At 34.2% G+C, this 24,500-nt stretch overlaps 4 protein-coding genes and 1 pseudogene across 5 annotated transcripts; 3 read left to right on the top strand and 2 right to left on the bottom strand.

Moving 5' to 3' along the window:
• The first annotated feature begins 357 nt into the window (after positions 1-357).
• LOC120118905 (UPF0183 protein At3g51130-like) lies at positions 358-969 on the top strand. Its single transcript, XM_039138820.1, has 3 exons — positions 358-532; positions 730-820; positions 908-969. The coding sequence occupies exons 1-3, from the start codon at positions 428-430 to the stop codon at positions 967-969; spliced, it is 258 nt and encodes an 85-aa protein (XP_038994751.1). The 5' UTR covers positions 358-427.
• Positions 970-1,038: 69 nt separating this feature from the next.
• LOC120119063 lies at positions 1,039-3,578 on the top strand (annotated as a pseudogene).
• Positions 3,579-4,050: 472 nt separating this feature from the next.
• Positions 4,051-7,111, bottom strand: LOC120118947 (B-box zinc finger protein 19-like). Of its 2 annotated transcripts, XM_039138857.1 has the most exons (5): positions 6,556-7,102; positions 5,353-6,012; positions 4,855-4,951; positions 4,616-4,711; positions 4,051-4,513 (listed from the first exon to the last, which is right to left on the bottom strand). In XM_039138857.1, exons 2-5 carry the CDS (start codon positions 5,443-5,445, stop codon positions 4,452-4,454), a joined length of 348 nt encoding a protein of 115 aa, XP_038994788.1. In that variant the 5' UTR covers positions 5,446-6,012; positions 6,556-7,102; the 3' UTR covers positions 4,051-4,451. The 2 variants fall into 2 exon arrangements, with proteins under 2 accessions (XP_038994788.1, XP_038994787.1); XM_039138856.1 differs by lacking the exons at positions 4,051-4,513; positions 4,616-4,711; positions 4,855-4,951 and having other exon boundaries at positions 5,250-6,012; positions 6,556-7,111.
• A 145-nt stretch (positions 7,112-7,256) lies between these two features.
• LOC120118948 lies at positions 7,257-8,359 on the bottom strand. Its single transcript, XM_039138858.1, has 3 exons — positions 8,141-8,359; positions 7,923-8,037; positions 7,257-7,823 (listed from the first exon to the last, which is right to left on the bottom strand). Exons 1-3 carry the CDS (start codon positions 8,305-8,307, stop codon positions 7,533-7,535), a joined length of 573 nt encoding a protein of 190 aa, XP_038994789.1. The 5' UTR covers positions 8,308-8,359; the 3' UTR covers positions 7,257-7,532.
• Positions 8,360-16,555: 8,196 nt separating this feature from the next.
• Positions 16,556-21,600, top strand: LOC120119062. Its single transcript, XM_039138965.1, has 4 exons — positions 16,556-17,874; positions 21,043-21,170; positions 21,249-21,322; positions 21,523-21,600. The coding sequence occupies exons 1-4, from the start codon at positions 16,556-16,558 to the stop codon at positions 21,598-21,600; spliced, it is 1,599 nt and encodes a 532-aa protein (XP_038994896.1).
• The last annotated feature ends 2,900 nt before the right edge of the window (positions 21,601-24,500 follow it).

Below are 24,500 nucleotides of genomic sequence, written 5' to 3'. Positions count from 1 at the left end.
TTGGCAGGATGACTGGTCTGAATTAGGTTGTCCTTGCGGAATCCATCAAAAGCAGGTAATAACTAATAACGTTACATGGAAACTTTGAAATGTGCTATGGGGTTTTTACACTAGTTATATACATTAAGTTTTCACCTATGGAGTTGCCGCATCGGACGCTACATTTCTTTTAATTGATGTTTTTTCTAGTTGATATTTTCTTTGTCGAGGACAAAATAAAAAGCTAAAACCAGAGCACACAGAAAAAGCAAAAGCATTTGCCGAACATAGCCTATTAATTAATTAGGCATGATATATTTTCTTAGTTGCATTCATTTATGGAGTGAATGGGTTTTCAATTTCTTGTATGAGTATGATAACGTTTTATGCGTGATTTTTTTGCATGTTACCCTCATGGCAATAATTATTTTGTCAACAGGTTGACCAAATGGTTATTCACTCTGCTTCTGATCGTCGTCCTCGGACAACACTTTGTGCCTATTATTTCTACAATTATTTTACTCGTGGCGTGGACATCTTATTTGATGGCCAGGTACTTGAAACATATACTTGTAACACCCAAAGAATGAAGGAACCTTCCCACATTTTTTTGATTCCTACATGGTTAAGTAAGAAAGCATTTAGATATATTTTCTGGCTAATATTCCTATGTTATCTACAGTTACAAACATTGTAATCTTGGAATTAATGTTGTCCATAAATTCTTAGAATGCTTTTTTGATTTTGCAGACTCATAAAGTCAAGACGTTTGTTTTACACACTAACTATCCGGGTCATGCAGATTTCAATTCATACATTAAGTGCAATTTTGTTATCCTAGGTTCTGACAATCCCCCTTCTTAAGCATTTTATCATTACAAATATTGGTGAGGGTGATTGATCTATTATTTTTGTTTCTTGCCTGCAGTTGAGGGGTCCTTCCCAGATGTAAACAACTACAAAAACCGAATTACTCCAAGCACCAAGTAGGAGCTGATCAAGGTAACTTTTTACAGTTGGGAACATCCTGATATTTTTCCTTAACATCAATCTCTCTTTATGCCTGGTGCCTTCACCGGTCCTGCTTCATTCCAGTGTTTTTTGTCACTAAGTATGATACTTTATTTCAGGAACACCTTGGTGACTGTGGCCGTGCGGCTATTCAAACACAAGGTTCTACCAGCAATCCTTTCGGCTCTACTTTTGTATATGGCTACCCAAATGCTGGATTTGAGGTAAAAGTTTGTCTCCCCGCTTGATTTGCTTTTTAGCATTTGGCACAACCCATATTTTGATAATATTCTCTTTAGAGATATTGTGAAAGAATTGCTAATATAAATCTTTTGCTATTAGCAGGTAATGAAGAATGGCTATATTGCAACGTTGACTCTTTTCCAGTCTTGACGAGCCATCTCTTGGACGATAGGTTGTTCTTCTGCATCCGAAAGTGGATTATACTTAATCATTGATGCACGAATAAAATTTATAAACAATGTGGGGAAGAAACAATAAATGTACAGTAATGTATTGATTTGTATAGTTGATTCGTGCTGTAGAATACATTGACCATGTATATTCTGTAATTTTTCTTTCTCTGAGGATGCAACATTGTTTCTCACCTTTACTGAAATTGCCTTTGCATTAGCTGTCTTGGGTCCTGTAAGAGGATACTAAATTATTCATGGCTATGTTTTTATAAAAGGGTGCCATCCAGTAACTGCATCAACTTTACAACTTGATTTATGAACTGCAGAATCTTCTTCAACGCTCACAAAGACTACTTGTTTGTGAGCGTATATCAGTAGGACAGATGGTTAATTGGAACCTCCCGTCTTTGCTTTCAAGACATTTGACAATTTTTGTCCAGTGTGTCAATTTGTGAGCTTATGGTGTCTGAATGTTTATTTATTTAGTTGGTAGTACCCTAGGCTTGTAGTTGCCAGATCTCTTCACTATGGGACCATTTATTGTCACAAGTCCGAGTGGGTTAAGGGTCAGACCTTTTGCCAACCTTCAGTTTCTGCGGTGAGGTGCCACCCTGTTGCTCCCACTGGACTCTGCATGCGTGCGTGCTTGCTCATGCCAATGATTGTAATCTCTTCCACAATTTGCTTAAAATATGCCAACACAAGGGGGGGGGGGAAGATATTATAAGCTTTTAACAATTTTCGGAAGAAACAATGATTTTACGTACATGGGATTGTTGAGATGTTTGTAGAAAACAATTGCTTCTCCAGGCCGTGGAATTTTGGCCATGGATGAGTCGCTACCTGTGAGAAACGTTCGGCGTCAATTGGTCATTACATTTCAGGTGCCATCCTCTTTGAGGATACCCCCAGAGGCTAACCGTCAAGCCTATAGGAAATTGCTTGTTTCAGCTCCTGGAATTGGTCAGTGCATCTCAGGTGCCATCCTCTTTGAGGATACCCTTTACCAATACACGATCTATGGTGAAAAGATGGTCAATGTTCTTGTTTAGCAGAGCATAGTCCTGGTATCAAGGTCGACTAGGTAAAGTCTCGTCTCCCATTTGTGGGAGGAATACCCACTATGTAGTTCAAATTTAATGCTAAGTACTATCTATAGTAAGAGCTCGATAATATGAATACTGTAGGGATCTTGTTCTGCTGGCTGGCTCAAACAACGAGTCATGGTGCCAAGGTCTGGATGGCCTCGCCTCACATTCTGCTGCATACTACCAACAAGGAGCTCTGCGAAACGGTAAAACTTTATCCCATTTCCCACTTTATGTTCAACTATTTTAAGTTGCTTTCCATAATGTTTATCTTTCTATGGTATTTATAGGAGTACCGTCGTGAGCATTCCCAGTGAACCATCTGAAGTTGCTGTGAAGGAAGCACCTTGGGGATTCACTCACTATGCTGCTGTCTCTCAGATACGAGTATGAGGGTGTGGGATCTTATTACAAGACTGTCTTGATTACATTATTCCATTGGATGAGTTGGTGTTTGGCCATGCAGGACATTGGTTTGGTTCCAATTGTTGAGTCAAAGATCTTGCTTGATGGTGATCACAGAATCGTAGGACTTTCGAAGTAGCCAAAAAGGTGTGGGTTGGGGTTTTCTTCTATCTTGCCCAGAACAATGTGATGTTTGAAGGTATCCTTCTCAAGCCAAGCATGGACACTCCTGGTGCAGAGTGCAAGGACTGAGCTACTCTCGACAAGTTGCTAGCTACACACTCAGCCTCCTCCGCCACATAATCCCTCCAGCTGTGCCTGGAATCATGGTGATTGACTATAAACCTGCAAGTTTTTTACACGGCGAAACTCGGCAGTTAATGATTAATCTGTCTTGGTTTTGACAGTTTTTGTCTGGTGGGCAGTCTGAAATTGAGGCTACCTTGAACTTGAATGCTATGAACCAAGCACCAAATCCATGGAATGCGTCGGTCTCATACACAAGAGGGCTTCAAAATACTTGCCTGAAGACGTGGGAAGGCAGGCCTGAGAACGTGAAGTAGGCTCAGGAAGCACTGCTTGTTCGGGCAAAAAACATTTCTCTTGCCTGACTTGGAAAGTACACAGGCAAGGGAGAGTCCGAGGAGGCCAAACAAGGATCGTTTTTCAAGGTTTATGATTACTAGGCTGTTTTGAATCAAATCCATAGAAGACAACATTGATAAAATTATAAATCATGTATAAGTTATGAAGATCATCTTTGCTGTTATCCTCATAGCTAATGGGCCGCAAATTTGTCGATAACAATAACATGCAGCATCAACAGCATTATAAATTTCCCGCAGTAAAAATTCTAATTTGAATCACACTTCTATTAGATAATTGATGCCCTATAATCTCGCTACATGCCTCGCGGCACCGGAAACCGCCGGTAAACAAGCCAGGTTTACCGCTTTTGAATATTTAATGTGTCCATTTATGCCCATACCAGTTAACATGAAGGGGATAAAAGAAGATATAACCATCTATAAGTACGGTCGATTACTTACCTTTCACCTGCACAGTTCTGAGCATCACCTGAAATGAGAGATCTTTGTGTCATTTAAAAATTCTAATTTACGAATTGCTCGGAATGCTTGCACCTATTACACATGGCAGAAAAAATCACGCTTCCTTTTTGGATATATAAACAAAATAACTTTATCAAAAGTTAAAGAGGAACTCATTATATATGCATGTCTTTTTCATGCATCAAAACAAAGGCATGATCATTGCACATGCAAAACGAAATTTTGAGAGGCATCCTAACAACACATGTACCTAATGTCTCTCCATAATGGGATGTTGAAAGAACAAGATAATGTGTTCTAAATGCTGTGTGAAAGAGAAAGGAGAAAAAGTGAAAACAGTTCCAACCTGATTGTTTTAGGCTTGCTCATGCATTCGATGAGGATTCATATTCAAATCGATTTTAGTATCGGTGTTGAGATCTTTAGCAGCCATCTGTGCAAGAAAGATCTTGTGATTTTGTTGGTTCTCTCCTATCGTAGGTTTAGCCGGCTGATTTTGGCCTATTCCGTTCACACTCCGATCCACCGCAATATCCCCCAGAAACTGCAGAAGAAACAAGCCAATAAAATTCCTAAAGGGCAAACTTAAAACGCAGGAGAAATGTAATATATGACTGAATTCTTGTCAAAGATATAGGAGACAAACCTATACTCTCTGCCTTAAGAGAAGATTTCTTCCATGGGTTTTTTTTACCTCCAACATGCACAATCACATCACATTGCAAACAAAGGGAACTTCCATCTATCTCGCAGTAAAAGAAAGTTACATACATAGTTCCAAGAAATGAACATAAATTTTAAGCAAAACTTATACAGATCTGCTTTTAAAGCAAAAAGCTTTAAAATGAAAAGCAAATGACACAAACACCACCTACACCTGCATACCAGGTGCATATTCACATATATCACAGCGAGGAACATCACTGGGATTTGCTAGGCCCACCCGGACATGGCGGCTAGCAAGCTTATTGCACATATGGACCTGTAACATCATCCATCAATCGTTCAAAGCAAAGTTTCCATTTTCCAGAACAATCTAGAACAATGTAAGAACTTTAATTCTAGACAATGTTGAAAAAGCATCCCTTTTCAATGCATTGGAATACTCGTAAAAAAATTTGGAATCTCAGATGAGAATTTACACAGAATAGACCGCATAAAAGATCAATCTTGAAGAAGAAGATAAGGGCCTTTATTGGGTTGGTTTAAAAAAGACAAAACATCAAGTAAAACAATTGCACTTGCAAGAAAACTATAATAAAAAAAAACATGCTTCCAACAAAGAAGATCAGTAGAGAACAAAAATCAAACATGGGGTCCAGTTAAGAACTAAACAAATACACAACCCGGAGCGTGTAGTAGTAACAGGAGGAAAGAACCGACCTTTTCATCACAGGCACGACAAAGAGCAGCCTCATCGGCAGCACAGAAGACAATCGCAGGAGCACTTTCACAAGCGTCACAAAGTATTCTCATAATGCTCTCTCACTCTCATCCTCTCCCAATCAAAACCAGAAAGCAGCTATTGTTTTTGTTGGTGTTTAGGGGGAGTGATGATGATGATGACAAGGGACAAGGATTGATGATAAAAAAGGAATAAAAGGGAAACAAGATTATGGTTTTCTTCTTTTTCCTTTATAAAAATAACAAGAGATTGGAGAAGGATGGGGGAAAGAGAGAAATGGGATTGGACTGTATAGAGTGGAGGAGAGTTTTGTTTTTGTCAACTCGTATGGTAATTCGCTCACTCGATGTATACACCACAAGTTCTTCAAAGAGGGTCACTTGGGTTTTTTAGGACTTCTTTGTGGGGTTGAGAACCTCTCTTGCCCTTTAATCTTGCCCAACAGTCACATATCTGCCATGGACCCAGCTCTTTCTAGAAGACTAGCATCTTCTCTCTTTCATTTCTACCTAATTTGTTCCACAATCTACTCCCAAATTGAAGTGTCAGCTGATATCTTCTCATACAGCAAGCATATCTTGTTTTTCCATGGTTATGGTATCCTAATCCAATAATTCATCTTTGGTGGTTCATAAATCCTATATTTTCAATGAAAAAAAAGAAATTAGATTCTCTAAATGTTCTTTAAAATTAACTACAAGTCTACAACTATGAACAACTAGCCAAGCTCCCAAGTGTTTACTTGCATTTAAAATCTAGCTTTCAAGACCTGGAAAAATATCGAACACGTTGATTTACTGATGTATATACATTATAAAATCCCCTTGGCTCTTGCTATGATTGATTGGTTATGGTGGATGAGGATGAGGATGAGGATGAGGACGAGGATGAGGTTTAACAAGTAATGAGAAAAATGGTAGGTGGGCAAGAACCATCATTATATTTTTTTTTGGATAAATAAGATTTTTATTATCCAAAGGAAGCAGAAACTGCTACAAAAGAACCAATCCAATCAATGGAAACAAAATCAAGGGTAAACTATGAACAACAAAATCAAACTATACCCCAATTGTTACATAAATCTAAATTAGCGCTATCTAATCTATTAATGTTTCTGCTACTTAAGTGAGTACTAATAATGTGTTTGATTGCAAGAACTTCATCCTCGGTTCTATAAGTACCTCTGAAAAGCCGATGATTTCTTTCCTCCCAAATTGTATAGTTGAAAGCACACCAAGAGAGCTTTAAAACGCTGGTAATAAGTGATTTTCCTTTCCAAGTTGCAGACGCCCAGATCAACAAGTTAGACCAGGATAATTGAGATTTGTGAATACCTGAAAGAATAAGAGAACGCCAGATGGAGCCAGCCATCTTACAATCAGCAAAAAGATGATTTCTGGTTTCGTTAGTTTCAGAACATAAGATGCATTGAGGATTAACAATGATTCCAAACTTCAGCAGTCTGTCTTTAGTGGGCAAACGGTCCAGAATTATCATCCAAGTGATGATGCTGTGCTTAGGGATGTGCATTGGGTACCAGATCAGTTTCTGCCAGGAAACTTTGCTGTTCTTCAATCGAACATCTTCCCATAAGCTTTTAGTACACTTAAATCCTGCAGTCAGAATAGGATAAGCAAGGGATCGAAGCTTCATGATTCTCTTAAATGTCCAGCTAGAGTTAGTAGGAATGTCCATGGTCCAGAAGTATACCCCATTACTTCGAGCAAGAAGCATGCACTTCTTCCTACAAAAAATGGACAAATGCCAATGGATGACAGTTCAATCAATGTATTACAGTACTATTATTTATAAATCAATGTTGTCTTGCACTGGATAAGATAAATCAATATTTGATCCCATGGTTTTTCACAAATAACAATGGCACTCACCTTTGTTGCAGATAATCTGTTTCGTTCTTTTGATCAATATCAGAAGCCTCAATCTAGGCTAATAGGGTATATGTATATATTGCATTGTGATTACAGCTTGGTTAAACTCACAACCTTATTGAAATATACTAAACAATACAATTTCTTCATGAAACCAGAGAGACACCAGACACCATTATAAAACCTGTAAAAAGACAGTTGCAGCTTGCAGTAGCTGGGAAAAAGAAAGTGAAGTTCACCGTTTTCTTGTTTTGAACTTTTGGTGCACCTCAAAATGAAATGTTTAGCATTTCCATGCTCAAGCTCTCCATCATCGCATTCTCCATGAAACCGCATTTCGCCGGTGCGGTCTTGGTGAAACTTCTTAGCCTTGGTTCGAGTGAGCAAGAAGCAAGAGGAATGATTGGGATGTTCTCACAGTTGCAGAGCTCAATCATGTACCCATCCGGGTCATGGAAGAACACCTGGTCGACCCTGTTGCCTTCGTCTTCGACCACCGCCGTGACATACTTCATGCCCATGCCTTCGAGTCTCCCCTTGACAAGGCCAACATCAGTACACTGTCATCATCACACAACAAATAACTAGTTATAAACCAAAGGTGCAGCCTGCAGCAGACTTGATTTCTGATATATTCGATTCGAATTCATATATTATACCTGGAAGGATATGTAGTTATCCTTGGGATTAATCGGACGGGGTTCGACAACGGTGTCGAAATCATCAATCGATGGATCCTCGATTAAGTGTATCCCAATGCCATAATTATACAACTTGTATGACATAAAAGGGGACCAATCAGTCATTTACTATACTGTTTCATGAAAAACTGGATTTTTCTTTAGGAGGGTTTAAATAAAAGCAGTATCAAGCTTACCAAGCTCCATTGAACTTGAAAGAAGAGGGGCGTTTGATGAGTACAAATCCCAAGACTTCTTCGTAAAACCTCACGGATTCCGGAACCGATCTACACAGCAACGAGACATGATTCAATGAGAGAAGTGGCAGTGCCTCGTAGTTGTATACTTCCTCGATCTCCATCATGTTTTTTTCCCTTCTCTTTTACACTTTGCTGCTGCTTTTCACTTAGCATGAGACTAGGTTACTTGCTTGGGGATCCTTTTATAAAGCAGAATATCTGGGAAGCATCTAAAAGTTCCTGAATTCAAATTCAAGTGATTATGAGGAACTTTCCTAGCAAATTCTCTTGCTCCCAGTCAAACGCATACTGCTTTACAACGCGTTTTCTTCCCATATCACGAGAGACAGGAATCAAGTTACGAGAAGAAACAAAGCTGTCAGGTTTAGCTTGTTGTCTACAGTGATGGACCGAGCGAAGCGTCTGAACTGTCGCCCCCATAAAAATTTTAAATTTATATATATATTGTCTAGGCCCCTTGAGTGAACTATGTCACATTGTTAGAATAATATCTAAGATCAGAGACAAAGTACAATAACGGCTCATTGGTTACCAAAAACAGTGATGTTGAAAGCTATATAACCAAGCAAACATCAAGCGAAAACAGAGGCCTTTTGGCCCTTCGAGGTATCCTAAAGACAGAAACTGCAAAGTTCCAAAAAAAAAACTGAGAAACTTCTTTGATATTTCCCCGTTTCACACAACATGATATTTGTTTGTTGTAAAAATTCGATAATTTTGGAGTTTTGAATGAGAAATTGATCCAAACGTTGTTGAGGAAAATGTGAAACCAATTGTTGGTTCGTAAATGTACTGACATGCACGATGTTGGTAACGTTAAGGTCCGAATCGGTCAGGCCTTTTGTGGGCTTGTGAATATTTTAACTCAAATGTGAAATATTTCCCCCTCAAATAGAGTATATCTTTCCAAAATTTGTTTTGGAATTAAAGGGATAAATATTAAAAAAATTCCTTTAATTAAAACAGTAATATTGAAAATTGTTTGATTCTTATTAATGCTTCATTAGGTCAAAAATTTACAATTGTTTACAATGTGAATTCCCTTAAATACATTGTTAACCTATTAGGTTAAATTTCCAATTGCTCTCCTCTAGTTTTTTTCGATGAGAGGCAAAGACAAAGAATAGTTCGTTATTTCAACAGTTGTGCTACTGTACGTTGATCATCTCGTTGTTGTATCATAGGGGACAGAAGATCAAAGACCTCAAGCACCAAGGAGTGGCCGAAAATCTGTCTTAAGGAAACTGCATAATTACAGGCCTCAACTTATTTTTATTCATATAATTATAATTTTCTATTCAGATTATTTAATCAAATATTTTTCCATGATATTAATTGTGTTTGTTTTATTATTGATTTATGTACACAAATTTTACGAGATCCTACCGAGGAATTGAATGTCGTTTGCCGCGACTTGTATGAATCACCATGGAAGCAAATTGTGGATCTATAAAATATTTAATTTTTTTTCTTTTCGTCTCGGATTGTTATACCTCTAACAATCTTAAGACAAATGATATCTTCTACCTTTCTAGAAAAAATAAATCCGAGACGATTCGAAAATCTTGAAAAATTTGAGATAAGTAAATAAATTTATTTTCGAGATTTATCCTGTTGTTTTAACAGGTTCGCTTAATTTTAAAGTAAACAAATATATTTAATAAAAATTATCGTTAAAAGTAACGTTGGTTACTAAGTTTAAAACGTCGTTAAAAGTAGTAGAATAGTGCAAATTGTCGCTTAATTCGAAAATCAATTGTCTAATGGTATCAATTACGTTGATTTGGATAATTGATTTTATAATAAAAAGTCCTATCCTATCTTCATAAGATTACTAAATTTTACTCTATAATTTCTGCACTAGAATGCCAATTTTTCATAATATTTTATAAATTAGAATAATGAGTAAAATAATGAATATTGCATGAGTTGTTTTGAGGAAATAAAGGTGGTGCGTGACACTCTCAAAATACCAAGTTTTTCTTAGAACAAAGCTTAGACATGCACTTTTGCACTATTCTACTACTTATGCACTAAATTAAAATAACATCTTCTACTAGTATTTTATAATTTGGAATAGTGAGCATAGTAACGGATAATACACCAAATACGGGTATTCCCCTCAGAACCCGGTTCACCTTCTTGATTTTGATGCCTTGTTGGACGGCCAAAACTCCTTTTGAAAGCAAAACAGTGATTTGTACCAATCTTGGAAACCAATATATTATGCCATTAATTCTTATGTATATTGTTCATTCAATGGACGTTAAAGAGATTATTGTGAACAAAATATTAATGCACATGCATGGGCCTCTTTTCAACTCTGAAGGAAGAAAGAACAATGGAAAACGCTAAGCAATTGGTTTTCCTCAACACATGGGGTGTTGCAATTATCAATGTTCAGAAAGGGTCCAGTGCTCTCTGACTCTCATTTATTAGCTTTTGCATGGAATTCAGGGATACCATATGAAGAAAGGGTTACAAGGAAAATACTGCAAAATTTAAACCACAGGTCTCTGTTCTATTTCTAATGTAAATTGACAGATTCTTTTCCTTTTCCTTTTCTTTCTCTATTTGTGTTTTGGATTTAACTTCCTTAATCATGGTTGAATGTGAGATGGAAATCTACCATTGCCATTTGGAGCCTATGACTTTGCAGGAACTAACAATCAAACAGAGAAGTAGACACCATAAATATAATCACTTCGATATATGACTTAACACATTGCATCTTAAAAAAAACCACCCTGGAAAGAGTCCAAGTTTGAGGCAATCAAAGCTGAAGAATCTGATGAGTTTGGTGTTGATGTGACTATTCTGGTAAATATACAAATTTGATTGCTCTCCCTTAGCTTTGAAAATGGCTAGCATTTGTAGAAAAATTCTGCATTTTGTGTTGGTTATGTTTAATGTTAATGTCAGCTGCTGTATGATAGAAAATTTGAGTGCAGAATCCCTTGAGCAGGCCCCAAGATGATACAGTGGCGGATCCATAACTTGTTGAGGTTGGTACGTCCGAATTCTCTTCGATTAGTTATTTATTTTATTGATGGTGTCCATCTTGAAAATTTTCGAGCACTCTAAAATCGGAGTTTTCTTCGATTAGTTACTTATTTTACGAACGGTTCCTGCCCTGAAAATTTATTTGTACCCATCTCATTTAAAATTTTTATGTCGTTAAGACATGTGTGTCTATCCTAAAAAAATATTTTTGGATATGCCACTGAGATGATAGATATATTTTAAAAAATAGAGAAATTCATCACGTTGATGTGATGAGTTCATTCAAATTCAAAATTACTAGCCGTTGGTCAAAAGATGGATAGGGAACAATCATAAGCGGTAACTTGGAACTTGTCATCTTTAGGTGATGAGTTCGCCTAGGTAAAATTTAAAAAAATTAAAATAAACATTAATATTAATATTTAAAAATAAAAAAATATTTATGTAAATTATTTAGGGTATTGGGTTTACTCAAAAATTATTTTAATAAATATGGCATTCTCTAAAATAAACATTAAACTCGTTATATCGACGTGATGAGTTTACTTGAATATTAATATTTAATGGTCCCCATATTGTGTGCCCTACGTGGGTGATTATTTTATTTTAGTTTTAATCACCCGTCACGCCGATGTGGTGACGAATCCAATAAAAATATATTTTTTGTAAAAAATTAAAAATAGGTATATAAATTTAAAAAAATAGAGAAAATCGTTATGTCGACGTGATAAGTTTTTTCAAATTCAAAATTACTAGGCGTTGGTCAAAGGATAAATGAGGGAACAGTCAACAACGGTAACTTGAAACTCGTATCTCGAGGTGATGAGTTCGTTTGGGTAAAATTTAAAACAAATTAAAAGAAAAAGAAAAATAATTTTATTAATGCAATAAATAAATTTTTACATGAAAATTACAAAGAAAATTTATCTCTGTCTTCGAAGTTCTTGACGATGCCGATGAGTTATCGAATGATAATGTTGCGGGACTCGTCGAGTACGCCATACTCGAATCGACCGACGATGTTGATCCTCATCCGTATGTCTAGTGCAGTGGCACCTGCCAACTTCATCTCCGTTATTTTATTACGCAATCTAAAATATTTAAAAATAAAAAAAATATTATAAACAAATAAAAAATAATTAAATTCAAAAAATTCAAAAAAATTAAATAAATGAAGTTAAACAATTACCTTCTAGCCAACGAAAACTCGACTGGGGCATTTGTAATTGACGTCAAAAACATGAAGCGATACCAAGCCCATGACTGTAGCAGCATCAGACAACCTACTACATCGACTTTTCGACTCAGTTGAGCAAGTGCGACCTTGGAAAACTCCCGATAAAGAAACGCCAAAATCGTTAAGCCCCAATTGGTATTACAACACACGGCGAAGTCTTCCAAATATTGTAGATATTGTGTGTGCGCCAAATTACCGAATTTGTCTGGTTATAACATCTCTCCGATCACTTAGAGAAGAAATGCTCGAGAGAAGAAAACAACCTCCGCCTCTGTAGACTCGTACGTGACTTCAAATTCGGACTCCAACCACGTTATCATCTTCCGATAATACCTCATAACGTCGAATGGTGGTCATTTCCCCAAAACTTGATTAATCAACTTCGCAGGCTCGTACATGTTCTGCACAACCACGGGGGGTTCATTCACCGGAACACCAAGTTGGTAAGCGACGTCTTCCAGAGTAATTGTCGCTTCACTACTTGGGAAGTGGAACGTGTGTGTCTCGGGCTGTCAAGGTTCAATCAGAGTCTCGATCAACACCAGGTACATCTTGAAGCCACGTAAAAATAAGGTCAAAAATATACTAGATTGATATAGATACGTCATCATCCGTTGATGCGGATATCTGGTTGTCATCCCTCGACTATTCATTCATCGTTGTCTGCCATGCGTTGGATTGTCGCAACATATATTCTTGGGTTGCCATTTTTTAACTGAACGTATGAATTTTTGTAATTATTTGAATTTAGGGTTTAGTGAAAACCCAAAACCCATATGTATAGCATTCCCCCAACGACTATAAATGGCTACTTTTTTTAAATCTCGGCCGAACTTGTCAGCTCTAGGTGACGAGTTCTACGTGACCGTTGCCCTGTTTGCCCGTTGACAAACGACTAGAAAATAACTAGTAATTTTGAATTTGAAGGAACTCATCACATCAACGTGACGAGTTCGTCTATTGTTTTTGTAAATTTATATATATATTTTTTATTGAACTCGTCACCTCGATGTGGCGAGTTATTAAAACTCAAATAAAATAATGGCACATGTGAGACCCACAACGCGAGACCATCAAATATTAATATTTGAGTAAACTCGTCACATCAACATGACGAGTTCGATATTCCCTGTAGAGAATACCATATTTCCCAAAATAATTTCTAGGTAGACCCAATAACCTAAATAATTTACCTGCTTGAGGTATTGGGCCAAAAAATCAACAAAGGAAAATCTTTCGTTGGGCTCTTAGATGGTCTGATAATGAAAACTATAAAAACTTCCCTATCCCTTAGGATTTATATTAGGGTTTTGCTTATTATATGGACACCTCTCTTTTGGACACATCCTTTTCGTTTTTTCCCAATAGGATAAACAATTTAATTAATTAGTCTTATATGACATATACAAATTTAACTAAGAATATATAATATTTTCTACACTAATTTGGAACTCATCACATCGAAGTGATGAGTTTTAATAAAAAATATTTTATATTTAAATTTTTATCTTGATGTGATAAAATTTAATAAAAAATTATATTTTATCGAAACTCGTCACATCAATATGACGAGTTTGAATAAAAAATATTTTTTTATTCAAACTCATCATTGGAACTCGTCTCTTTGACGTGACAAGTCTTGAACACTGTAACAAATATCGTAGATCTCAAAATAAATTTCTACTTGTACTATTTTTCCAAATAATTTAACCTTTTCGATCTATTGTCAAGACGGAAATAATATTGTGTTAAAGACGAAGAACTTAAACATACAAAATTTCAGGAGGACAAAAATATATTTTTAATAGAAAACATATAAAAAAATTTAATTATATGATATTTTTAAATTTTCAGAGGAAACTGCTCCGTCCGCTTCCCTCGATCCTTCCATGTTATTTGTCATATGGAGCTCAATAGAGTATCATTTTTTTTAAAGTAAATCTCGACACTAAATATAAACGAATCGATTCCACTGAATTTACATTGTAAACATTTACCTCTCTATCTCTTGTTTATTCAAATCTAATTTCATAAAGAGAAATGTTTTAGTTTAACCTTAAAAAGAATAGATGTTGCAAAAGTTATATATTATTTTTTGGAAAATAGGTATTGATTCAATTTAAATTTCAGTAGTTTAAAGTGATCACAAGATAATATATGTTTGGAAATTTTTTTAGCTATCAATAATGTATACATATCTTATAGGCGCAACTACTCGTCCTTTGATCTCTAGAAAGAACAACATTTTATTTAACCACTGAAGTCGCTTGATGTGTTCTATAGTTAATAATTAAATTCATTAAAATTGTGAATATAAGAGATTAAAAAGTTTTTTTTTAATCTTTTTATAGCTACTAAGACAATATTTAATTAGTAAAAACAAGAGTCCGTTCGGTTCTAGAAAAGATATGCTATTTTTATTTTTATATTCTTAGAAAATACAAAACGTTGAAGAAAACATGTTTGGTTGAAAAATTAAAAAATAATTTCTAGAAAATAAAAATAAAATAAGTAAAAATATGAAAACAATGTTTTCATTATTTTCACAATTTTTTTAGAAATTTAAAAAATAGAAAAATAAGGGATATAAATTTTTAATTAACTTACACGGGTTTAAATCCTTCCAAATAATATTTTTTTAGCTTAATGGTATTGAAACCCTCAATTTTTTGCAAAAAAAAATATGGTCCCTGAATTTATTTTACACTCAATGTGGTCCTCAATATGATTTTTTTAATAATTTAGTTTTGTATTATTTTATATTTAATATGTTAAATATCTTAATAATTGTTTATATTTTAAAATTTAGATTTAAATAATTTATTTATTTTTTCTAAGAAATAAATAACCCCTCATTTAAAAATTCAATTAAGTCCCCAAATTTAGTCAAAAAATCAATTAAATCCATTTACCACATCATTATTCATCGTGTACTGCTACAATATCATCGTGAACTATCACATCAGCTTTGTAGATTCTCATGTAAGCTTTGTAAACTATCATGCAAGCATCGTGATAGTCAATGTTTGATTACGTTGGTCAAAGTGTTAGATTGATTTTTTTCCTCAGTTTAAGGGTCACATTGAGTACAAAATATGTTTAGGGGCTATACTAGCTTTTTTCAAAGGTTTGAGGGTCTTAAATGATACTAAATACCAGGATTTTAAATCGCGGTCGCAGTTTCGGTTATTTCGGATTTACCGTGATTGAGGTCGTCGCGGGCGCTATTGTGGCCGTCGCGGACGCTATTGCGGCCGTCACGGGTAACTCGGACAGCGGCGAAACCGCTATATCACGGCCGAAATCGCGGTCGCGGACCGTTTTTTAAAACCCTGCTAAACACATTCTTTATTTTAATGACATTTCTTGCTTGCAACAATATTTATGTGTATTTTTTTAATTTTATCGATGTTCAATATGCAATAACATTATATTCTTATTATAAACTAAAATATTTTTTGTGTTATGAAATTGATTATCAACTTTATTGTTTTATATTTGTAACTCACATGTTAAATTTAAGTAATGAAATTTTTTAATAATTATATTGTAATTATTTAATAACTATTTATTTAGCTATATTTTTAAAAAATAGTTATTAAATATATTTTCACTATTTTTATTTATGAATTCAAGTTTTAATTCATATTACCTAAATATGTTTTTAAATTTTTAAAAAACTAAGAATGAAAATTATTTTCTGAAAATAAAACAAAAAACAAAAATAGAAAAATATTCTTTAGAATCAAACTGACCCTAAATATTTATAAAAAATATTGTAAATTTAAAAATGATTTAGGGGACTAAAATATATTCTTAATTATAGTTTTAATTCACATTGATATTTTTATAAAATTTTAAAATAGTACAAAGACTTATAAACATTTATAAAACATGAGGTATATATATATTGTTTGAGGCCGTACGAAATTGAATAGATGTACGAGACTCTTATTAAATCTAAATCCAATCTAAAATATGAAAAAATTTACCCACATTAAATTCTCTACTAATAATATATCCAAACTCGAAACCTTAAAATATAAAATTTCTTCCATACCGAATCCAAATTAGGGTTTTCCTATGCAAATATAAGATCTTTATATAAAATAATGAAGAAGAAGAAGAGACAAAATCTCTCGAATCAGCTGAAACTTTGTTCTATTGAAAAGGAAATTCAGTTGCAAAACGATCTTAAATCTCTCGAATCAGCTGAAACTCTGTTCTTAAAGCAAAAATCAAAGATACAATGGCTTAAAGAGGGCGATAAATGTTCCAAATTATTCCATTATGCTCTTGCTCTAAAGCATAAAAGGGATACCATTCGAATCCTTGTTGATGACCATGGTAACAGGCTGGAATCTTTTGATTCTATGTCAGCAGAAGTGATTAATTTTTTTACTAACTTGATTGGCACTATTGACTATGAGGTGAAAGCTATTGAACCTTTCTTGTTGAAAGACATTCTGCAGTCCGCTATTACTGAGGACAATGCTCATGATCTTATTAAGGAAATCACTAATGAGGAAATTAAGACTGCATTCTTTTGTCAAGGAAATGACAAGTCTCCTGGGCCAGATGGCTACACTCCTTTCTTTTTCAAAAAAGCTTGGCACATCATAAGAGAAGATGTCACTGCTGCTGTTAAGTACTTCTTTATTGAGTCTTCTCTTCTCCCAGCTTTTAATGCTACAATCGTAACATTGGTTCATAAAATCCCTAACCCAAGCAAAGTTAAGGATTTTAGACTAATTTCATGTTGTTCAGTTTTTTACAAGGCTATATATAAAATTCTGGTTAGCAGACTACAAAAACTCATTCCTGATTTAGTCTCCCTAAACCAAACTGCTTTTGTAAAAGGAAGAAACATTGTGGATAATACTCTTCTTACTCAAGAATTGGTCAGAGGTTACAATAGAAAAAATATATCTCCTCGATGCTCCCTTAAGATCGATCTCCATAAAGCCTTTGATACTCTTCACTGGGATTTCATCTCTGTCATTCTTAAAGCTATTGGTCTGCCTCCAATCTTCATCAAATGGATTGAAATTTGCTTATCTACACCAAGGTATTTCATAGCCTTCAATAGGACCTTAATTGGTTTTTTTAAAGGAGCCAAAGGAATTAGACAAGGAGATCCCCTTTCTTCTTTGCTATTTGTTCTCTCAATGAATGTCCTCTCTAGACTTCTTAATCTAGCAGCTGCAAGAGGTGTTTTCGGGTACCATCCAAAATTCAAAAGAATAGGCCTCACTCACCTCTCCTTTGCTGATGACCTCTTAATTTTCTGTAAAGGTTCGATTGATTCTGTCATTGGGGTCACTAGTGTCTTAGATCTTTTTTATGAGATATTTGGCCTAAAGCTTAATGCCTCAAAATGTGACTTTTATGCTGCTGGTTTACACTCTACATATAACATCCCAAACTATGGGTTAGTGACTTAATTGTAAAGTTTTAGAATTTGGTGATTAAAGTAGAAGAATGGATTAGTTCAATGATTTATCTGAAAATAAATCCTAAAAGATGTTAGTAATTATAAAAGGTATTAAAGGGCAAAAGGGTCATTTGACCAAGAGATGAATTAAATAATGATATATATATATATATATATGGATAAGGATGAGAGATTTTCCAGAAATCTCTTCTCTCTTTTCTTCTTCATTTTCTTTTTCCTCCCGTGAAAGCTCCAAGGCAAAGGTAAGATTCCTTGTTAGCTGATGATTTGTTGATTTTAAGAGTGGGTTTTGATCCTTAGGTAATACTTAAGATTATGGAAAGCTTAGGTTGTCCTAAAATCAAAAGATAAAGGAGATAGAGAAGATTAAAGATTAGTGGTTCTTGAATGAAATCTTGAAATAGAGTTTATAATAAGAATTGAAAGTTGGATTTGACTTGTCATCAATATAAGTAAGAGATATGAAGTAATATAATTGGATTTGAAACATGTTGCAAAATTGATGTAATTATTGAATTACATATGGAAGATAGGATTTTAAGGTTTAAAATGAAATATATGAGTATAGATTGTTTTAAGTATGTGTACTAGAGTTAAGAATGAAAAAGGGGATGAAATATGAATGATTTAATCCAAAATAAATGATTTTCGGGTTCAAAAAGAGGATTCTAGGCAGAGTGCATCGATGCATATTCATTGTACATCGATGCATCAAGGTTAAAACCCAGAAATTTGTTTGAAGGTGTATCGATGTACAGGTAGTGCATCGATGCACTCTTTTAAAATAGAAACATCGAATGCAATTAGTGCATCGATGCATAAGGCATGCATCGATGCATCCCAATAATAATACAACATCGAATGTATTTTATGCACCGATGCATCAGTAGTGCATCGATGCATACCCTTATTGAAAGAAGAAATTGACATTTATCTTAATCTAAAGAGTGAACCATTAAAGTATATTAGTTATAATACTAATATAGATCTATGTATGATTATGTAGATATAGAACGTGGTCCCATTCAGAAACAATTGAAGGATTAGAATCGAATCAAAGCAAAGCTAAGGTGAGTGCATCTTATTTTATAGAATTATATGGAAATTGGACTTGTGATAAGTCTATTTCCTATAGTTATAGTGCATGAAGTCTTGATTATAAGTATGTGAATGACATGAAATGTATGTATGCTTGATTATATGTGTTGACATGTTTTTGTATGTAATGATATGATGACAAGATATAAGATATGCAACAAGATATCTGTAATACATGAAAAGGTGATATAAGTTGTGTAATAAACCATGTGAATTGATATAAATAATTTGGAGAATAAATAGAAAGGTGGGATAAAATAAGTAGTATTTACTTATAAGGTAAAAGGAGATTATATGAACAGATAGTATTGATAGGTCACATAAGACTACATGTCCATCTTTTAATGTAATAAAAGTGTATATGTGAAATAACATGATAGGTGATAAAAATCGTGAGCCTATATGAATATGTGATGTATGGGAAACATATGAGAACAAAATATGACAATGATTTACATGTCATATGAACACCAGAGAAGTGTTATTTCCTATAATTATAGTACATGAAGTAATAAATTTAAATATGTGAATGACATGATTTTTATCATGTATGAATTCATGAGTAAAAACATGTGTGAATATGATTTGTATGCATTATGTCATGTGAACATAAGAGGACAGAGCATAAATTATATGATATGAGATATATGAGAAAAGGTACATGTAATATGTGAATTATATGTTTATGTGAATATGTGATATGATATGAGATTCATAAATACATGTTTATGATATATATGTTTACACACACATATGGTATGTGACAGAAGAGAATGAACATGTGATTATAAGATCAATGATTACACGTACATTTGGTACGCGACTGAAAAGAAAAGATATATGTTCATAAGAAAAAGGATATGAATAAGTAAATTGACTGTTATAAATGATAATGCCCATGTTATATGATAAGAGAGCTAGTGGTATAGTTGGCATGCCAATAGTTGAGGGTATACCTATGTTCTACGGAACATATGGACAGAATTACCTATGTCTTTCGAGACATATGGACAGTATACCTATGTTCTAAGGAACATATGGACAGAATTACCTATGTCTTTCGAGACATATGGACAGTATACCTATGTTCTAAGGAATATATGGACAGTTTACCTAGGTTCTTCGGAACCTATGGACAGTTACCGAGGATCTTTATGACCTCTGGATAGTTACCGAGGATCTTTATGACCTCTGGATAGGTCCTTCGGGACATTGATCGAGCTGTGGTGACAGCATATGTGTGCACAACCTCAATGTACTCACATACCTTAAGTTCTCACTAGTGTACATGGGCTAATAAAGAGATTAAACAAACATACTGAATGTGATATGTATACGATGGATTTATAAATGGTTATCAAAAGTAAGTGATTTACACGTAGGTATCATGGGCGAATAAAAAGACAATAACAAATACAATATATGTGATGTTTATACTTTTGGTGATATAACATGTGTTCCCTGAATTATAATGATGTTGATAAAGATAATAATATACATGGGCAATGCAATTGAAAGACAAATGAAAGTGAAAGTAATGCAAGAAGGTATGTTGCATGTGTGTATGACATGATTATATATTGTTATCATGCAATAGATACATGCATATTGAAATATCATGATTCAATGGTATGAATGCACATTCATGAATTTATTGTTATATGTTTATTTATTGCCTCACTAAGTCAACGGCTTAGCGTGTGATTGTTTCACACGTAGGTTTCGAGAAGAGTAAAGAGTAATACGGAGCAAGACAGGTCAATTATCCTTACCAAATATCAGATCAGAAAATATATGTATTGTATATAGAGTGTAGTTGGCATGTAGTCTAAAGATATAAATTGTATGAACTCTGATATATTTTGTAAACGTTTTGAATAAGTTAAATGTTATAAAAGTTTTTAAATTACTCATTATTTTATACGAATAAATGTTTGAAAAATCAATGTGACACTTCGGACTCGTATCCGGGTCGGATACGGGTTAGGGGTGTTACACTACAACTCTTGAGGAAATTCATCTGGTCACTGGTTTTAATAATGGCAGTTTACCTGTGCGTTATTTAGGTATCTCATTGGTCTCTAGAAAAATCTCGGATAAGGACTGCACTTCTCTTATTGAAAATATTAGAGCAAGACTTAATCACTGGACTACTAAAACTTTAAGCTATGCTGGTAGACTAGAGCTCATCAAAACTATTTTATTTAGCATCACAAACTACTGGTGTAGGTAAATCTTTCTGCCTCAATCAGTTTTAAGCAAACTCGAGCAGTTCTATTCGCGATTCTTCTGGAAAGGGGCTGATAAATCAGCAACCGGAGCAAGGGTGAGTTGGCAGCAAATTTGTCACCTAAAATCAGAAGGGGACCTAGGAATTAAAGACTTGAAAACATGGAATAAAGCCTCTATTGTTTTCCTCATCAAAAAAATTCTGGCTGGTGAAGGGTCATTATGGGTGGCATAGATAAATAAATATGTACTAAAAGGCAATGATTTTTCGAGTGTTGATATATGTTCTTCCTTCAGCTGGAGTCTAAGGCGTATCTTCAAGCTTTGAGCTATGGCTTATCCCATCCTTACTGCTGGAACGGAGAAAATTACTGATATTTGGGATGATTTTCGTGATAAAAGACCTCAAGTACCATGGCAAAAAATATTTGGTTCCCTTTACACATTCCTAAATTTAGTTTAATCACTTGGATGGCTTTATCGTCTCCCAACTAGAGAAAGACTCTACCATATGGGGCTTATCAGTGACAGAAAATACCTTCTTTGTGATGATCCTTGTGAAACAAGAGAACATTTATTCTTCTCTTGTCCTATGGCTAACCAGCTATGGACTGCTGTTTTCTCCTCCTCTGGCATGCAATTCAACATTTGTTCTTGGGATGATCTTATCTTGTGGGCAAGCACCAAATGGAAAGGAAAATCCCTTCTAACTTTGATCATGAAAATTGCTCTAACAGCTCTTATCTAATACTCTTTGGGATGAACGCAACAAATGCTTGTTTCAAGCTCGATCCAGAAACTTCCAGGATCTTTTCCTAATCATTAAGGATATTGTTAGAATTCAATTAAGTGATAGAAATATTAATAGGAATGATAGTATTAATACTTCTCTATGTGCTCATTGGGGTATAGGATGATCTGATTCTTTTTGTATAGGTTGATCATGGTTTCTGCATTCTGTTGCTTTCTTTTGTAATATGATTCTGTTCTTGGATAAATAAAACAACGAATTATCCCCCCAAAAAAAAAATCAATCTCCCAATCCTCCATTATATGCTATGATTTTGTAAACACTCAACAAAATATGTTTTTAACGACATTTTTTAATCATATAGTAGCGTTTTTAAACGTCGCTAAATCCCCTCCGCTAGCACTACCGCAATAATTATTGTATAGATTCTTTAAGAGTGCATGACACTCATGCTATTCAAATCAATAACGGCTATTATGAAAATGTCGAAAAAAGGGAAAGTTATACTTGGTTTCTACCAACAGCCAACTCTAGATGTTGAGCATATTCAGAGTGGACATGTATCTATTTATATAAGTTGTTTATTTTACTATAGGTGTCTATCTTAAATTTTTTTTATTCTTACGAAAAGTTTCAATAACTAATATGTGTGTGCCCATTCTAAAAAAATATTTCTAGATCTACCATTGTCAACCGCTTCGGAGATAAACGTGCACGAATGCTTAACATCTAATGCATTGTGATTAAGTTTCGCATACAAAATATATTTTTCTACATTATGAAATTCTGTTAGCTTCGATCATTGCATTCAGTGAATCTTGTACATCACAAAAAACGTGCACGTCAATTCCACAATGTAAAAGACACTCAACCAGAAAACAATATAATCATTGAAATTCAAACCTTTTTAAGTTTATTGGTAAAATAAAATCTGAAATTTATTTAAAAAAATCAATTAAGCCTCATACGATCTTCGGTATCCTATTGAATTCTTCAATAATAAAATTTAACTAAGTGTATGGACGATATTGACTATTAAACACCTTAACGTAGCGATTGACAAATGAATATACAATTAAATTTTACTCATTTGATAATTCACATGAAATATCATCTAAAGATGTTAACATTGTCGTTCATTAACAATCACATCAATAAAGTTAACGATCGACGCAAGTCAAAAGATTTATTTAAATTTTACAGTTGAAGTGCTCAATTGGGTACAATTAAATCAATGTATGAAACATCATACGAGTTAGAAATCATTCTTTTTGACATGTCTTTCAAAATTTTATGGGGGTTTTCATGATACTTGGACAAATAAAACCATGATCGATAGATCAACGATCATAATTTTTTTTTAATTCGGATATCGAGAAATATCTTTAAACTCTCTTTAGACAACATCTTTAAAGTAAGGGAGAAATTGATTCTTTAACTTGTGTGTACTTATTGAGTAAATTGATGAAATTTTGAAATGGATGAATAATCTCAAGTTACCCTTAAGGGAAGATGTGGATCGCTTTTAATCGAGCACAGTCCATGGAAGGAGCCACACGTTCACTTGGGGAATCATGTATTTTCTCCAAGACAAAGTGGGAAGGTTTGGGGGTCCACGAGTAAGTGCGCAGAAAGAAAAACCCCAATGAATGCACCAATTTGATATAATTATAGGGCTGTAATCATTTTATTGTGCTACACATACATCCAAACACTTGGTTTTTTGGTGAGGAGTCCACTTTGTGATTATAGCTTTTGAAATGAACCTATTCTTATAGGGAAGATAATCATAAAAAGATAAAATGATTATTTCGATCACTGACCAAATTAAATTAAACAAAATTGAATTATTCATATTTTTTTTTGAATCTTTCATATCCGTTCATTTAACAAAATGGGAGGTGTTTGGGTAGGCCGGAGAAAGCAAGGGCTGCTAGTCGTCGGATTCAAAGATGTAAACCAACGATAGTTTTCCTTCAAGAAACCAAATTATCCGAAGTTACTCAAGGTCTGCCAAGGAAACTATGGAATAGTGAGGGTGTTAATATAGTTTCCTCTATTGCGTGTGGAACAACAGGTGGATTCAAAACTACAGAATGTCATGATTTATTAAGAAATAAGTTGCGATCTGAAATATTAATATTTTTATTAATAAAATGAGTTGCACCAAGAATGTCATGGTTCACTAAGAAATAGGTTGGGATCTAGAATGTTAATATTTTTACTAATAAAATAGGTTACACCTAATAATATCATGGTTCACTAAGAAATAGGGTGCGATTTAGAATGTTAATATTTTTATTAATAAAATGGATTGTTCCAAAGAATATCATGGTTCAGTAAGAAATAAGTTGTGATATGGAATGTTAATATTTTTATTAACAAAATAGGTTACGTCCAAAAATGTCATGGTTCACTAAAAAATAGATTGTGATATGGAATGTTAACATTTTTATTAATAAAATGAGGTGCGCCTAAGAATGTCATGGTTCACTAATAAATATGTTGCGATCTGGAATGTTAA

The sequence above is a fragment of the Hibiscus syriacus genome, unplaced genomic scaffold (genome assembly GCF_006381635.1).
Source record: "Hibiscus syriacus cultivar Baekdansim isolate YM2019G1 unplaced genomic scaffold, ASM638163v2 tig00110330_pilon, whole genome shotgun sequence".
In the NCBI taxonomy this organism is placed as follows: domain Eukaryota; kingdom Viridiplantae; phylum Streptophyta; class Magnoliopsida; order Malvales; family Malvaceae; genus Hibiscus; species Hibiscus syriacus.
The sequence above is the reverse complement of the archived record's forward strand: the minus strand, read 5'-3'. Positions and strand labels throughout refer to the sequence as shown.